This window comes from Salvelinus sp. IW2-2015, unplaced genomic scaffold (assembly GCF_002910315.2).
Source record: "Salvelinus sp. IW2-2015 unplaced genomic scaffold, ASM291031v2 Un_scaffold1915, whole genome shotgun sequence".
Classification (NCBI taxonomy): Eukaryota; Metazoa; Chordata; class Actinopteri; order Salmoniformes; family Salmonidae; genus Salvelinus; species Salvelinus sp. IW2-2015.
In genome coordinates, this window is record NW_019943275.1 from 6013 (window position 1) to 24389 (window position 18377).

General features: G+C 41.0%; 1 protein-coding gene across 1 annotated transcript; it reads left to right on the forward strand.

Moving 5' to 3' along the window:
• Positions 1-13682: 13682 nt before the first annotated feature.
• On the forward strand, positions 13683-16846 carry LOC139024822 (mast cell protease 1A-like). The gene is made up of 5 exons (XM_070439788.1): positions 13683-13768; positions 14817-14967; positions 15097-15241; positions 15465-15725; positions 15950-16846. The coding sequence occupies exons 2-5, from the start codon at positions 14876-14878 to the stop codon at positions 16133-16135; spliced, it is 684 nt and encodes a 227-aa protein (XP_070295889.1). The 5' UTR covers positions 13683-13768; positions 14817-14875; the 3' UTR covers positions 16136-16846.
• The last annotated feature ends 1531 nt before the right edge of the window (positions 16847-18377 follow it).

Consider the following 18377-nt stretch of genomic DNA (forward strand, 5'->3'; position numbering starts at 1 on the left):
TTAAAGTCTTGCAGTAGATTGTCAAGCTGATTAAGACAAAACTTTAACTCGGCCACTCAGGAACATCCAAAGTCTTCTTGGTAAGCAACTCCCGTATAGATTTGGAATTGTGTTTTATTGTTGTCCAGGTGAAAGGTGAATTCATCTCCAGTCTGTTGGAAAGCAGACTGAACCAGGTTTCGTCTAGAATGTTGCGTGTGCTGAACACATTTAGGCTTTCCTTTATTAACAAAGGTGATGAAGACTCATTGATTCAAGACATATCAGCTTTAAAATGTTATTCATTTCTAAAATTCAACAAACACAATCTCACTTTGACATCATGGGGTATGTGTGTAGGCCAGTGACACAATATTCAATCTATTTAAAATGCAGGCTGAAATACAGCAATATGACATTGATGACTGTATGGACTTTGACCCTGTGTGTGTGTGTGTGTGTGTGGTGTGTGTGTGTGTGTGTGTGTGTGTGTGTGTGTGTGTGTGTTGTGTGTGTGTGTGTGTGTGTGTGGCGTGCCTCTTCTGTTCACTGAAACTTGTCATATATGTCTACCTCACACTAGTTATTGAGAAACCACCATCCACCTCTGTGCTCTTCCTGTTTTTGTTCTAGAACCAACACCGTCTCAGAAATAGACCCTAAAACCACACAGCTCCACATGGTCTCTGTTGCTAGGCAATACACTCCAGGAAACAACTTTACGGTGACATTTGCAGGTCTTGCATGCTGTTTCTCACCTTCTCACATCCTCTCCTCTGTGTTTCTGTGGTTTTGGTGTTTTCATGTCCTGTCCTGTCCTGTTGTTGCCTGCAGGTACCACAACCTCAAACCAACTACATCCACCATCTCAAACTGCTGGGCTAGACCTTCACCCTCAGGGTTCTACTGCTGGCCAGACTTCACCTCAGGGTTCTACTGCTGGGCCAGACCTTCAACCCCAAGGTTCTACTGCTGGCCAGACCTTCACACCTCAGGTTCTACTGCTGGCCAGACCTTCACCCTCAGGGTTCTACTGCTGGGCCAGACCTTCACCCCCAAGGTTCTACTGCTGGGCCAGACTTCACCCTCATTTTTACTCCTGGGCCAGCCTCACCCTCAGGGTTCTACTGCTGGGCCAGACCTTCACACTGAGGGTTCTACTGCTGGGCCAGACCTTCACACTCAGGGTTCTACTGCTGGGCCAGACCTTCACCCTCAGGGTTCTACTGCTGGGCCAGAACTTCACCCTCAGGATTCTACTGCTGGGCCAGACCTTCACACTCAGGGTTCTACTACTGGGCCAGACCTTCACCCTCAGGGTTCTACTACTGGGCCAGACCTTCACCCCAGAGGCTGGACTTGCAGCGTGTCAAGCGTCAACAACCAGGTTCTATTCTAGTGCCTGGCTACGCTGATGCTCATTGACCCGTGCGAGCAGTGTGGGTGCAATGATTGAATAACATGTATGTGTAAATGTATTTTGCAACGGTCGTGCACGCGACACGGGCAGTGTGGTCAGCATCTAAGGCTGATTCTTGCTGTTGGTGCCTGACATTGTCAAAAAATGACAAAAATGTGTCAGGAGTCTGGAGTCTCAGGTTGTAGAGTGGTATTTTGATCTTCCCATAATGTTTTGGAACAAACAACTCAAATGGCGAGGAGCTGAGAAAAGTACATCCTCTCACGTCCACCGAGCCGCTCGGATATGATTCTATAAGGAAATAAATGATTAATTGCAATTCTGGAGAGATGAGAGTTGATCTGTGAGAGATAAAGGTGAGCTTCTCACGTAGCCATGGCAACACATGGTCTTAAATATAGCTTACAATGTTACGCAAATCATAAGCCCAGGCCAACCCAACCCAAATCAACTCTTAAAATATCAGGCCCAGGTAGTAAATCTAATTAACGAAAAGGCAACTCAAATTAACTGTGATCTCCTTTATTCAAATGTTTACATTGTAAAATGTGACTATTACTTTTCATGCCACAAGAGGTGTGAAAAGAGAGATCCGGCCAAATAGGTTCCTGAACGAAACAGAGAGGTACCGGATCCAGCCAAATAGGTTCCTGAATGAAACAGCATGGTCCTAGGGCTCAGGTCCTCCGAGAGGGAGAAAGAAAGAAAGAAAGAAAGAAAGAAAGAAAGAAAGGAGAGAATTAGAGAGAGCATACTCATATTCACACAGGACACCGGAAAAGACAGGAGAAATACTCCAGATATAACAGACTGACCCTAGCCCCCCGACACATATACTCCTGCAGTATAAATACTGGAGGCTGAGACAGGAGGGGTCAGGAGATACTGTGGCCCCATCTGATGATACCCCCAGACAAGGCCAAACAGGCAGGATATAACCCCACCCACTTTGCCAAAACACAGCCCCCACACCACTAGAGGGATATCTTCAACTACCAACTTACCATCCTGAGACAAGGCCGAGTATAGCCCACAAAGATCTCCGCCACGGCACAACCCAAGGGGGGCGCCAATCCAGACAGGAAGACCACGTCAGTGACTCAACCCACTCAAGTGACACACCCCTCCTAGGGACGGCATGAAAGAGCACCAGTAAGCCAGTGACTCAGCCCCTTTAATAGGGTTAGAGGCAGAGAATCCCAGTGGAGAGAGGGGAACCGGCCAGGCAGAGACAGCAAGGGCTGTTCGTTGCTCCAGAGCCTTTCCGTTCACCTTCACACTCCTGGGCCAGACTACACTCAATCATAGGACCTACTGAAGAGATGAGTCTTCAATAAAGACTTAAAGGTTGAGACCGAGTCTGCGTCTCTTACATAGGTAGGCAGACCATTCCATAAAAATGCTCTATAGGAGAAAGCCCTGGCTCCAGCTGTTTGCTTAGAAATTCTAGGGACAATTAGGAGGCCTGCGTCTTGTGACCATAGCGTATGTGTAGGTATGTACGACATGACCAAATCGGAAAGATAGGTAGGAGCAAGCCCATGTAATGCATTGTAGGTTAGCAGTAAAACCTTGAAATCAGCCCTTGCCTTAACAGGAAGCCAGTGTAGGGAGGCTAACACTGGAGTAATATGCTATTTTTTTTTTGGTTCTAGTCAGGATTCTAGCAGCCGTATTTAGCACTAACAAGTTTATTTAGTGCTTTATCCGGGTATCCGGAAAGTAGAGCATTACAGTAGTCTAACCTAGAAGTAACAAAAGCATGATCATTTTTCTGCATCATTTTTGGACAGAAAGTTTCTGATTTTTGCAATGTTACGTAAATGGAAAAAAGCTGTCCTTGAAACAGTGTTGATATGTTCTTCAAAATAGAGTTCAGGGTCCAGAGTAACGCCGAGGTCCTTCACAGTTTTATTTGAGACGACTGTACAACCATCAAGATTAATTGTCAGATTCAACATAAGTCTCTTTGTTTCTTTGGACCTAGAACAAGCATCTCTGTCTTGTCCGAGCGTCCCACCTCGACAATTTCTAGTGAAATTGCAGGGCGCCAAATTCAAAACAACATAAATCCCATAATTAAAATTCCTCAAACATACAATTACCATTTTAAAGATAAACTTGTAAATCCATCCACAGTGTCCGATTTCAAAAAGGCTTTACTGCGAAAGCACACCATGCGATTATGTTAGGTCAGCACCTAGTCAGTTGAAAACCATACAGCCATTTTCCAGCCAAGGAGAGTGTCACAAAAGTCAGATATAGCATTAAAATTAATCACTTACCTTTGATGATCTTCATCTGGTGGCACTCCCAGGTCTCCATGTTAGACAATAAATGTTAGTTTATTTCGATAATGTCCCTCTTTATGACCAAAAAACTCCTTTTTGTTTGCGTGTTTTGTCCAGTAATCCGAATGCTGAAGTTGCGTGCACTAAATCCAGATGAAAAGTCCAAAAAAGGCCAATAAAAGTTAGTAGAATCATGCCAAAAGATGTTTAAAATCAATCCTCCGCTTGTTTTTGTCATAAATAATCAATAATATTTTAACCAGACAAAATCTTCGTCAATAGAAAAAGAGAAACAAGAAAGACGCGTTCCCGATCAGGCGCATGATGTCTGGAAATTTCCACTGGCCACTGATTGAAAAGTGCTGTATCTACCTAATTTTTCAGAGTAAAGCTGTTATTTTAACAGTTCTGAAACAATGCCAAAAGACTGGCCACTTGTAGAAGAAGCCATAGAGCTCGTGAACTGGGTCCTAAATTTTGTATGGTGGATAGGCTTTCAATGGAAAAACAGCCTTTCAGAATAATAGTACTTCCTAGTTGGATTTTCCTCGGGTTTTCGCCTGCCATATCAGTTCTGTTATACTCACAGACATTATTTTAACAGTTCTCGAAACCTTAGAGTGTTTTCTATCCAAATATACTAATAATATGCATATCCTATCTTCTGGGCCAGAGTAGCAGGCAGTTTAATTTGGGCAGCTTTTCATCCAAAATTCCGAATGCTGCCCACTACCCTAGTGAAGTTAAAAGTAGAACGTTTGCAGCCATCCACTTCCTTATGTCTGAAACACAGGCTTCCAGCGAGGGCAGTTTTGGGGCTTCACCATGTTTCATTGAAATGTACAGCTGTGTGTCATCTGCATAGCAGTGAAAGTTAACATTATGTTTTCGAATGACATCACCAAGAGGTAAAATATATAGTGAAAACAATAGGGATCATAAAACGGAACCTTGAGAAATCACCGAAATTTACAGTTGATTTGTCAGAGGACAAACCATTCACAGAGACAAACTGATATCTTTCCGACAGATAAGATCTAAATCAGGCTAGAACTTGTCTGTGTAGACCAATTTGGCTTACCAATCTCTCCAAAAGAATGTGGTGATCGATGGTATCGAAAGCAGCACTAAGGTCTAGGAGCACGAGGACAGATGCAGAGCCTCGGTCTGACGCCATTAAAAGGTAATTTACCACCACAAGTGCAGTCTCAGTGCTATGATGGGGTCTAAAATCAGACTGAAGCATTTTGTATACATTGTTTGTGTCACGAATCCCGTTTCCTGAGTCTGTTTTTTTGCCTGTGTTCTGTCCTGGAGTGTTTTTTCCGGCGTCCTGGAACGCACCCTGTCTGGTTGCCGGGCAATGTAGCCAGTTGGGAGAGTTCTGATTACCCGCACCTGTATCCCATCAGCTATCTGCACACCTGGTCCTGATCATCATCTCTCCTCTTCTTAATCCCGGACCTGACATCCATTCCCTGCCGGATCGTTAGCCATGAACAGTATGTTGTGCCCACGAACCAGCCTCCAGTTGATAGAGTTTGTTTTGTTTTGGTTTGTTGTTTTGTACGTCTTGCTTGCCTTTAACTTACCTCCGTTTGTTCTGTCTACAGCCATTCACCCGGAACCCATATCCCATCCCTGTCTGCTCGTCGCCAGTTTTTGTTTATCCCTTGGATCTGCCTATCCACTCCCATCAACACACCTCCGCTGCCCGCTCCGCCACCTGGAACTATCTACCTCCACGTTCTCATTTATTAATAAATACTCACCATCTTCATACTCACCTTGTCCTGGTCTGCTTCTGGGTCCTATTTTGGTAAACCCTGACAGTTTGTCTTCAGGAAGGCAGTGAGTTGCTGTTCAACAGCTTTATCTAACATTTTTGAGAGGAATGGGAGATTCAATATAGGCCGATAGTTTTTTTATATTTTCTGGGTCAAGGTTTGGCTTTTTCAAGAGAGGCTTTATTAATGCCACTTTTAGTGAGTTTGGTGCACATCCGGTGGATAGAGAGACATTTATTATGTTCAACATAGGAGGGCCAAGCACAGGAAGCAGCTCTTTCAGTAGTTTAGTTGGAATAGGGTCCATTATGCAGCTTGAAGGTTTAGAGGCCATGATTATTTTCATCATTGTGTCAAGAGATATAGTACTAAAACACTTGAGTGTCTCCCTTGATCCTAGGTCCTGGTAGAGTTGTGCAGACTCAGAACAACTGAGCTTTGGAGGAATAGGCAGATTTAAAGAGGAGTCCGTAATTTGCTTTCTAATGATTATGATCTTTTCCTCAAAGAAGTTCATGAATGTATTACTGCTGAAGAGAAAGCCATCCTCTCTTGGGGAATCCTGCTTTTTAGTTAGCTTTGCGACAGTATCAAAAATACATTTCGTATTGTTCTAATTTTCCTCAATTAAGTTGGAAAAATAGGATGATCGAGCAGCAGTGAGGGCTCTTCGATACTGCACGGTACTTTCTTTCCAAGCTAGTCGAAAGACTTCCAGTTTGGTGTGGCGCCATTTCCGTTCCAATTTTCTGGAAGCTTGCTTCAGAGCTCGGGTATTTTCTGTATACCAGGGAGGTAGTTCCTTATGACAAATGTTTTTAGTTTTTAGGGGCGCAACTGTATCTAGGGTATTGCGCAAGGTTAAATTGAGTTCCTCAGTTAGGTGGTTAACTGATTTTTGACGTCCTTCGGAAGGCAGAGGGTGTCTGGAAGGGCATCAAGGACTCTTTGCTTGTCATTAATGAACATTTTGAACATGTTCTGTTATAATCTCCACCCGGCACAGCCAGAAGAGGACTGGCCACCCCTCATAGCCTAGGTTTCTACCTAGGTTTTGGCCTTTCTAGGGAGTTTTTCCTAGCCACCGTGCTTCTACACCTGCATTGCTTGCTGTTTGGGGTTTTAGGCTGGGTTTCTGTACAGCACTTCGAGATATTAGCTGATGTACGAAGGGCTATATAAAATAAACTTGATTGATTGATTGATTTGGGTTGTCTGAGAATTTATAGCACGACTTTTGATGCTCCTTGGTTGGGGTCTGAGCAGATTATTTGTTGCGATTGCAAACGTAATAAAATGGTGGTCCGATAGTCCAGGATTATGAGGAAAAACATTAAGATCAACAACATTTATTCCATGGGACAAAACTAGGTCCAGAATATGACTGTGGCATTGTTTAGGTCCGGAGACATGTTGGACAAAACCCACTAAGTTGATGATGACTCCGAAAGCATTTTGGAGTGGGTCTGTGGACTTTTCCATGTGAATATTAAATTCACCACAAATGTGAATATTATATGCTATGACTACAAGGTCCGATAGGAATTCAGGGAACTCAGTGAGGAACGTTATACACTGCTCAAAAAAATTAAGGGAACACTTAAACAACACAATGTAACTCCAAGTCAATCACCATTCTGTGAAATCAAACTGTCCACTTAGGAAGCAACACTGATTGACAATAAATTTCACATGCTGTTGTGCAAATGGAATAGACAAAAGTATATAAAGATTATAGCACAATCAATCACCCCGCATATAATTTATATGTTTCTGCAGTTGCATCATCGTCTCCTTTATGACACCATACCACTTCATATATTATTCCTTAATTCTACCTTTCTACCTTTTTCTATTCACTTCTTATTATATGACTGTCCCTCTGATCTCCTGAACACAACAACAGGAACATAAAAAACGAAGGGTATTGTCAAAGAGATAAGTAACACTTCACTTTTATTTCGTACAAAACCAATAAAACACTTATATCTAACCGTCTGTTTCCTTACAGCATTTTTCTTACTATTACTTATCATTATCTTAATTCATTTATTACCTACAAAACCTTTCCCTCCTCTCGTCACATATTATTTTATGTCAAATATTCTCCCTCTGCATTAGTTATCTTCCCTCACCCGCCACTCCATAAATCTAACCTTTGTTCATTATCTCACACAGTACGAGCACTTATTGATATTCCCTCTGTAGTCCAACACCGTCACTTACGTTTAACGATTTCTTACTCAAAGAAATAAGTAAATAAATGCTAAATTTATTCTATCGTAATTCAGCTAACTGGAATATAAAGTTATGTCACGAATAATCGATCATTGAATGCCTTTCATAAGCCCTCATCATAAAGTTATACAAACTAATACTAACACTGTAAAAGAATATTATGTCATATTACCTTTCGTGCATCATTTAAACATTCTCGTTGCTTCTCATTTAGGCTCCATGTAATTGAACCTAATCTTCAAAACTCTTCTCACTTCTTTATCTCGCCATCCCACGTAAGATAAGCACTACAGAGAAAAACAATAAAAAGTGCAACATAATAATATTCTCAAACTAACAAAGCAACACAAACTCACTATAACTTTTTGCTCGACAAAAGCACTACTTCCTACGTGCTAATAACAAACCTCCGAAGGCATCCTCCCAACTGTACCTCTTTTTTTTTAAGAACCATATAGTTCCTAGGCTGCTTACTATTACCACCACAAATACCACTCTCAGAGCCCTTGGAATGGAAAGGAAATTTACTAGTTGACCAAACAAAAAATATTGTTTCTTTTACCAATCTCTACTGTGCTACAATTTATTAGATATCCTCGTCTTACTATTTTATATAAATAATCACTTACTTCTTTCTAGCTGTTCTATAAGGAATATCACTACTCTTACTTCTCTAGAATATCATTCCTCTTTTCCTACTGTCTTATAAAATAATCATCTTCTTACTGCTCTTTCCTTTATAAGATATCCTGTCCTTCTTCTACTCTCTTAAAAAAATCACTACCTCTTTACTATGTTCTTATGTCATACTCAGCCATATTACTTCTTTACTAGTCTTTTAAACTTCATCCTATCTTACTTCATCTTCTAGAATAACCACGCACCCCTTCATAATCTACTTTGATCACGACTACTCAGCTATACCTTCCTACTTTCTATTAATATAAATCACGTACCTGTCTCTGTTTCTAATATCCTTACCTTACTAGCTTTTCTTATTATATATAGCTTACCTTCTTCTAGTTGTTTCTGGGAAAATATCGCTCTTCCTTACTATTCTTATATAATCACTTACTTCTACTACGTCTAATTCCTCTACCTTTTGCATTCTTTAAATCCTGTTCCTTCTTAACTCTCTCTTAAGAAATCACTTACTCTCTCTGTCTTAATAGATAACATATCACTTACCTTCTTTACTGCTTCTCTTAAATATCACTTACCTCTACTATTCTCAAATATAAGAAATCAACCACACATAAAATTAAATTAAAAAGACATGGGTTATGGCAGAAATATACCAAGACTTTCTCCTCTATATTACACATTTACACCCCTCCCCCCCCCTACCTCCCTCTCCTCCCCATACACTTATCTACTGAAATGACTAATAATGAACTGGATGGAATATCAACACATTTTTAATTGTTCACCTCATGTCCTACCAACCACCTTTAAACACATGTTATGCTCTTAATTCATTATTCCTAACTGTAACTCACAAATCTTACCTAAAACAACCATCAACTTTCTACTACTCACTAAACTTTTATGTAATACTTTTTACACCAATTATTCTAACTTCGCCAAATGTTAGTTGAACCATACCATGCAACTTCATCTGAATCTCTCAGATTCCTCTTTTCTTCCTTTTCCCTAAACTCTAGACCTCACAAACGACTATTACTTCACTTTATTCAACTAACATAACTCTACTTTTAATTGATCAAAGCATATTTACCACATTTACAATTTTTTTGTTTGACACACAATCTACATCCAGCAAAACAAACACATAATGTCCCAATAGGTTCTCTCATACTTCTGCTCTGGATTTGCCTCCCAATCACATTAATTTCCATTAAGTAATCTACTCATCTTTTATTTCATACATCTGTGCCATCCTATCACCCTTCTCTCCTTAGATTATCAACAGCATCATCATATCACTACAGTACTCACATACTATTACAGACAACAGTAGTCACAGCAGTAAAGAAGACATATATACTACAACGTACGTATAGACTCATACAGTATTACAGTGCAGTACTACATCTACATACAGGTATATTACATCACAGTACATATATTACAGTCACAGTTTACACTCTCACTATCCACTATTTACATACTATTTACGACAATATCACATATATACAGACATCCTTATTAGTACAGTATAACTAGATATATTACATCACAACAGTATACAGTATTTCACATTTAGTACGACGAATTTACAGTCGATACATACCGATGACATCCTACATACTTTTATACGTACATATATTATCAGACAACATACCTAGTCAACCCAACTCACATTACTCACCTACTACTCGCTACGTATGATACACACGTAGCACAATAGGCAGCATATACAAATACAAGAGACCAGTGCAAGTCAACACATAGTTTCACATTACGACAACCTAGCAACTTACAGTTATGTAATTATAAGAGGTTTCAGTACAGTATAACACTATTGTAAGTCGCTCTACAGTAAATGTAAACACCATAGGAGTAGTCTACAGTACGTAGCAATAAGGATAGGTCACAGTACCAGTACAGTAGCTCAAAACACGTCAGTAGGTACATTATAGTATAGGTCAAATACGAGTCACACACTATAGTAATAGTAACACACAGTACGTATCACAGTACAGTAGAGTAACATGTAGCGTCACGATACAGTGCGAAATCAACCTTCAGTAGCTCAACCAAAACATAGGTAACATATAGTAGTAGTCAACAGTACATCACCGTAACTACGTACAACAAAAGTCACCATTCGAGTCACAACAGATTACCATCAGCTTATACATCGTCATGTAAACGATAATGATTGCTATTATTCAATTACCTTGCCTGCTGAGTCAGTTGCACCATGCGTCTCCTTGCCAAGCGACCTCTCTCGTGGCCCCCTACCGCCTCCTCCCGGCTTCGCTGATTTTTGCTGTTCTCCTGTAGGCATTCGCACACTTACCTGACAGACCCAACTCTTTCCTGCCAACAGCTCGCATTTGATCCCCTGGATGATCTGCATACCTGAGCCACTTTGTGGTGTAGACTCCTGTCTCATTACCACAGGAGTAAAAGCACCCGCCAGCATTCAAATTTATGCTAAGTGACCACATCCCCAGGCTAGAATGAGAAGTGTCTGTGTCACACCTGGGCGAAGCACTCCTAGTGGGGCTAGCAACGCCGGTGAGGCCACGGCGCCAGGGCCCAGCTGAAAGGGGGAGGCAGGGTCGCTGGGACCATAAACCGCACGCCCAGCGCTGTTATCCAGCGCCTCCCTCGGCCCCCCGCTGCACCCCCACGTACCCATATCACGAGCGTCCAGAGCCACCTCCCTACCAACCTCGCGCCCCTTCTCCCCTCTACGACGCGGCCACGCACGGACGTGCTAGTAAACTCTCTAGCTAACAACTTCCTCCGCCCCGCGACTTCCCATCGCACACAGGACCACCCAGTGCACTACGGGCCTACGTGGTTTCACGCGCCGCGCCGACATCCTAACAGTGCCTCCAAGGCTTCCCGCCTGCATGATCATTGTGTCGCGCCGCAATGCTTTACTCTAGTGGTAGCATGAGACGGAGTCTACAAACCCACACAAGTGGCTCAGGTAGTGCAGCTCATCCAGGATGGCAATCAATGCGAGCTGTGGCAGGAAGGTTTGCTGTGTCTGTCAGCGTAGTGTCCAGAGCATGGAGGCGCTACCAGGAGCAGGCCAGAACATCAGGAGACGTGGGAGGAGGCTGTAGGAGTGCAACAACCCAGCAAGCAGGACCGCTACCTCCGCCTTTGTGCAAGAGGAGCACTGCCAGGCCCTGCAATGACCTCCAGGCAGGCCACAAATGTGCATACATACATTTACATACAACTTAAGCCAAATACATTTATACTCAGTTTATCACAATTCCTGACATGTAATCAAAATGACCTACTGATTGTTTACCTACTGTATTGTTGACCTACTGAATTGTTGACTTTCTGTACTTACTGTTGACGCTACTGTACTGTACTGTTGACCTACTCTACTAAATGTTTACCTACTGTTTGTTGACCTACTGAATGTTTGACCTTTCTGCACTGTACTGTTGACCTACTTACTATAATGTTTACCTACTGTACTGTTGACCTACTGTACTGTACTGTTGACCTACTCTACTATAAGTGTTTACCTACTGTACTGTTGACCTACTCTACTATAATGTTTACCTACTGTACTGTTGACCTCTGTACTGTACTGTTGACCTACTCTAACTATAGTGTTTACCTACTGTACTGTAGACCTACCTACTATAGTGTTTACCTCTGTACTGTACCTACTCTACTATAGTTTTACCTACTGTACTGTAGACCTACTCTCTATAATGTTTACTACTGTACTGTTGACTACTACTGTACTGTAATGATTGACCAACTATACTGTACTGTTGACCTCGCACTGGTACACCTACTGTACTGTGTTTGATTTACTGTACCATACTGTACTGTTGATCTCTATCCTTACTATATCTGTACTGTTGATCTACTTACTGTACTGTTACTACTGTACTGTACTGTGACCTACTGTACTGTACTGTTGACCTACTGTACTGTACTGTACTGTAATATACTGTACTGTAATATATTGTACTGTACTGCACTTATATACTGTACTTGTACTGCACTGTAATATACTGTAACTGTACTGTACTGTAATATACTGTACTATACTGTACTGTACTGTAATATACTGTACTGTAATATTACTGTACTGTAATATACTGTACTGTACTGTACTGTAATATACTGTACTGTATATTTACTGTACTGTAATATCTACTGTATGTACTGTACTGTAAATATACTGTACTGTTATATACTGTACTGTACTGTAATTATACTGTACTGTATATACTGGACTTACTGCACTGTAATATACTGTACTGTTACTGTACTATACTTACTGTACTGTAATATGCTTACTGTACTTTACTGCACTGTTGCCTACTGTACTGTACTGTAATATACCTGTACTGTTGACGTACTGTATGTTGATCTGCTGTACTGCACTTGTGACCTACTCTCAGCGAGAACGGGGTTCCATATGGACCACCTCCACTACAAAGACTGGTTAAACTTGAACAGAACCCCCTACAGAAGACTTTGAGGTAGCCAGGCTTTACTTGAACTGGGACAATATTAATTGCAAGCTTACTGGGACGGCAGAACCTCCAGAACCTCGGCAGAACAGTACATGGAGATTTAGAATCTATTCCCTTGGGACAATTATGAAGTGTTTTTTTGTTGTTGCTGGAGTGTAGACTTGTGTGTCTAAAAGCAAAATCAGCATTTGTATAAATGTTGTGTAAATATGCTTTCCAAACTCATAGTCTAATAAAGTAGTGAGGTTATTGGTTCAGGTTTGACATAAAGTGAAGGATTTTTTAAAACATCCTAGTCTAGTTTCTGTTGAGGTCCTGACAGGCAGTTAGGGACATGAATGGAACGAAAAGGAGGATATCTAGAGACATTCAGATGGGTTACAGCTTTGCAACCTGGTCATTTACAACTACAAACCATTTCGGCGCAAGTTAGACATTACATTTTGTTCAAAACGTATTTTAACATAACAAAGTGCTCAGTGAGGTAGTAAGCAAGGTTATTGGTTGAATTGTATAGTCAGGTAAGCATGTTTCCTGTTGATGTCCTAACAGGTTAAGGACATGAATAACATTCTAAAGAGACATACGGACAATGTACTTTGTTTTAAAAGGTGCTTTTTGGTATGAATCATCTGAGGCCACTTACCACCCACTTAAAAATGTGTGATATTTCCACTCCATCTCACTTACCTCAGCTTTCACTTTCAGTATGAAATAAGTGTATGTGGGGTATGGAGGAGGGAAAGGGGTAGGGGGGGGGGGGGGGGGGGGGGGGGGTTGTAAATGTGGGATAATAAGAGAGGAGAAACCTGCAGTCTCTCTAATCATCTAGATCTCTGCCAGTCCACCACCATGTACCTTTACCTCTCATCCTCCTCCAACTCCTTTCTCCTGCTGGTGAGGTGATCTATTCTATACATTATATATCTATTTGAAAGAACGCAGCTAGTAAAGAAGGTACAGCCTGATCTATTCTCTACAGAGAACCAGCAGTAAAGAAGGTACAGCACTGATTATTCTCTATATAAGAACCAGCTAGTAAAGAAGGTACAGCTGATTATTTCTCTACAGAGAACCAGCTAGTAAAGAAGTACAGCCAGATTATTCTCTATATAAGAACCAGCTAGTAAAAGAAGGTACAGCTGATTTTCTCTACAGAGAACCAGCTAGAAAGAAGGTACAGCTGATTATTCTCTATATAAGAACCAGCTAGTAAAGAAGGTACAGCTGATTATTCTCTACAGAGAACCAGCTAGTAAAGAAGGTACAGCTGATTATTCTCTATATAAGAACCAGCTAGTAAAGAAGGTATAGCTGATATTATTCTCTACAGAGAACAGCTAGTAAACAGGTACAGCTGATTATTCTCATAATAAGAACAGCTAGTAAAGAAGGTATAGCTGATTATTCTCTACAGAGAACCAGCTAGTAAAGAAGGTTACAGCTGATTATTCTCTACAAAAGCCCAGCTAGTAAAGAAGGTACAGCTGATTATTCTCTATATAAGAACCAGCTAGTAAAGAAGGTATAGCTGATTATTCTCTACAAAAGAACCAGTAGTAAAGAAGGTACAGCTGATTATTCTCTATATAAGAACCAGGTAGTAAAGAAGGTACAGCTGATTATTCTCTACAGAGAACCAGCTAGTAAGAAGGTACAAGCTGATTATTCTCATAATAAGAAACCAGCTAGTAAAAGAAGGTACAGCTGATTATTCTCTATATAAGAACCAGCTAGTAAAGAAGGTACAGCTGATTATTCTCTATATAAGAACCAGCTAGTAAAGACGGTATAGCTGATTATTCTCTACAAATAACCAGTTGGTAGCAGACAGTAGAGGTAGCTATTTGTTAACCAAATTGAACACAAATTATGTTGTTTTTTTGCTCCTTGTGTGTCCCAAAAGACATAGTTAACATTATATCCTCTTTCCCCTCCTTCCAAGGAGCCTCTGAGAGTGGTATTGTGGGTGGTAAGATAGTTAAGCCCCACTCTAGGACCTATATGGTCTCTCTGCAACACAGAGGATACCATGTTTGTGGAGGAATGCTCATCCGGAAGGACTTTGTCCTGACTTCAGCACACTGCTTAAGGAAGTGAGTCTTTCTTTGTCGTAGACAACAAATTAATCCAGATGCAGTTTGTTTTGTTGCATCTTGTTACGTCTCTTGAGGAATTATTCTATTTCATTCTATGTCTTGCCACCCTTTTTGTTTTTCTGTTAGTGCTTATCCTTTAACGGTGGTGCTTGGAGCCCACGACTTAAAGAAGTGGACGAAGAGTTGTCAGAAGATTCAGGTGTCACATTACCATCGGCATCCCTTACATGAGAATGCAACGCAGAATAGTTATGACATCATGCTACTGAAGGTAATCTTCAAGACACCCCTAATATCTCCTTTCTACAGTGTATAGTACTTATTTTGTATAAACTTTAAATGAATGCAGGGCCTTATAAGAAATGCATTCAATTGATACTGATTATCTTCACTGACATGAACGTTTATACAGTTTATTCAAGGTTTATTCTGAATTATACAAATAGAATATAATAACTTTACCCAATTTTATTTTACTTATTTTCCTCTTATAGTTAAAGACCACAGCTCGTCTAACCCAGTATGTGACGGTCGTTGGACTCCCAAAGGAGGATGAACATATCCCAGCATCCCCCAAGTGCTCCGTAGCTGGTTGGGGCAAGACTAACTCGAACAACAAACAGGGTTCAGACGTTTTGATGGCAGTGGCGGTGATGGTGGAAGATAACTCTGAATGCAAGACCGTGTGGCAGAAATACTTTGACATAAATCAAATGATGTGCACTCGTACTACCGGAGGGAAAGGATTTTGTCAGGTAACTAAATTGAATTTAGATCAAATGATTATAGTAATAGTAGAACCAACATGCTGTAGAGGACAACCAGTACAGGTTTTAGTTGATCAGATAAGCAGTGTTTATGTCTGTGTAACATTACTGTACTGGAACACTAAAACAGTCTTTGAAGTGTTCACTTATTCTCCTTTGACAATCACACTTCTGTATGTCTGTTCTCTAATTCCTGTTGTTCTGTGTTCCAGGGAGATTCAGGGGGACCTCTTATTTGTAACAACAAGGCACAGGGTATCGTTGCTTTTAATTATGCTGAGAGATGTGATGATTCCCAATATCCTCATGTGTACATGAAAATCCCTTTCTTTATGCCCTGGATTAAAGAGGTGTTGCACGGATATGGTGCCAATATGTCTTTAAACAAGCAGGAATAAATAACTAGAAAGTACTGTCACGCTAGTGTACTAACATAATGGTATCTTTTCCTGCATAAATACACTGCTCATCATGCCCTGGATAGAGGACACGTTTCTGATAGAGCTAAACCGTTACCCTTTCATAGTTGTTAGAGAGAGAGACAGAGAGAGACAGAGAGAAAGAGAGCGACAGAGACAGAGAGAGACAGAGAGAGACAGAGCGACAGAGACAGACAGAGAGACACAGAGAGAGACAGAGAGAGACAGAGAGAAAGAGAGCGACAGAGACAGAGATAGACAGAGATAGACAGAGATAGACAGAGAGAGACAGAGAGAGAGAGCGTGCGTGCGTGCGTGCGTGCGTGCGTGCGTGCGTGCGTGTGTGTGTGATGTGATGATCCTAAGTACCCCTGTGTTTACATTAACAATTATTTGTTCGTCCTGGATTGAAGAGGTGATTTGTGGATATTGACAAAATGTCACAAAACACAGTTCTATAATGCATTGATAGATACATTTTAACATGTTGTGTGCTATAAATATAAATGAATCTATTTCTGCCTAGTACACTTTGTCTGTTGTATACCTTAAAAAACAGGAAATACATCTCTCAGCAGATTTGATTTTGTTTACATTTGCAAATGTATTATTCAGATCGGCGTAGCTATCCAGTGCTGGCGTGCCCCCAAAAAACTGTTAGAACGTTTATTAAATCAAAATTTTCCTCAAGATACATCCTTACTGTGTCATATTTTACATGTTGATAGGATTTCATATCTGGTAACTCTTTACAATAAGGTTACATTATTTGTCATAAAGTAATGTACGTGATTAGAAGTATTTAGACATTTTGGCAAAACTTTGTCAACCTATTTATAAAGTTAATAATCGACTCATCATTACTAGATTCGATATAATCAACAAATTGTTGGTAACATTATTAGAAACCATTTTGTTTATCAAATCAATCTTTATTTAAAATTGCAATACACTTTACAGTAAAAATCTAAAGGTAGATCAAAGGAAAACACGCTGGGCGAATAAAGGGACTTAAATAAAGGAAAATAAAACAGAATTCATTAGACTGTGGCCTTAAGGCCAGGCACCACCCTCATAAGGTCATGTTTTCCCCCTTAATCGTATAACAATCAACGTTTACCAGTTGAATTTATGTTACTTTTTAATAATACTATGGATCAACATATCAACATTTCTCATTATCGATAGGTAGATGCAAACATGTAATTTCAGCCTTTTGGTGCCTGGCCTTCAGCTGGCCAAGAACAGCCTGTGGTGCCTGGCCTTCAGCTGGCCTTCAGCTGGCCTTCAGCTGGCCAAGTACAGCCTGAGGTGCCTGGCCTTTAGCTGGCCTTCAGCTGGCCAAGTACAGCCTGAGGTGCCTGGCCTTTAGCTGGCCTTCAGCTGGCCAAGAACAGCCTGAGGTGCCTGGCCTTCAGCTGGCCTTCAGCTGGCCAAGAACAGCCTGAGGTGCCTGGCCTTCAGCTGGCCTTCAGCTGGCCAAGTACAGCCTGTGGTGCCTGGCCTTCAGCTGGCCAAGTACAGCCTGTGGTGCCTGGCCTTCAGCTGGCCAAGTATAGAACCCTGTGGGCCTGGCCTTCAGCTGGCCAAGTACAGCCTGTGGTGCCTGGCCTTCAGCTGGGCCAAGTACAGCCTGTGGTGCCTGGCCTTCAGCTGGCCAATTGCAGCTTATTTGTTTCCATTACCAAAGTACAAAATGCATTTGGGGCTGTTGCCCCTTTAAAGTATGTGTCCAGTGGAAAATCGCACATATTCTGTTACCTCATACCGAAATACTGTGTTGACTCTTACTCTACCATACTCGTAATTTTGGCCCAAAGCAATAATTGGAGGAATATAATATATATATTTAAACATATCAACACTTTGTATCTCAAACATACAGTTTAAAAAATGGCGCTATTTCCTCATAGAGAATGATGCCATCCTGCATCATTGGCTAACTGACCATGAGTGGTCTACTTGCCATGAAATCTCAAATGACCGGTAATACACTTCACAACTTCTGTTTCTGTACAGACCCGCACCATCTCAACACAGGAAACATACCTAATTACGTTTTTTCTTTTTAATAAGGACAATATTTCCCTCATATTTTTTTATAATAGGTCACTATTTTATATAAATCTGTAAAAACACTGGGACATGTTACTTTACCGATTCTGATGCGTAGTCTAAGCGGCCGCTAGTCTGAGCACTGCTGCTCAATAAGAGGCTGCGC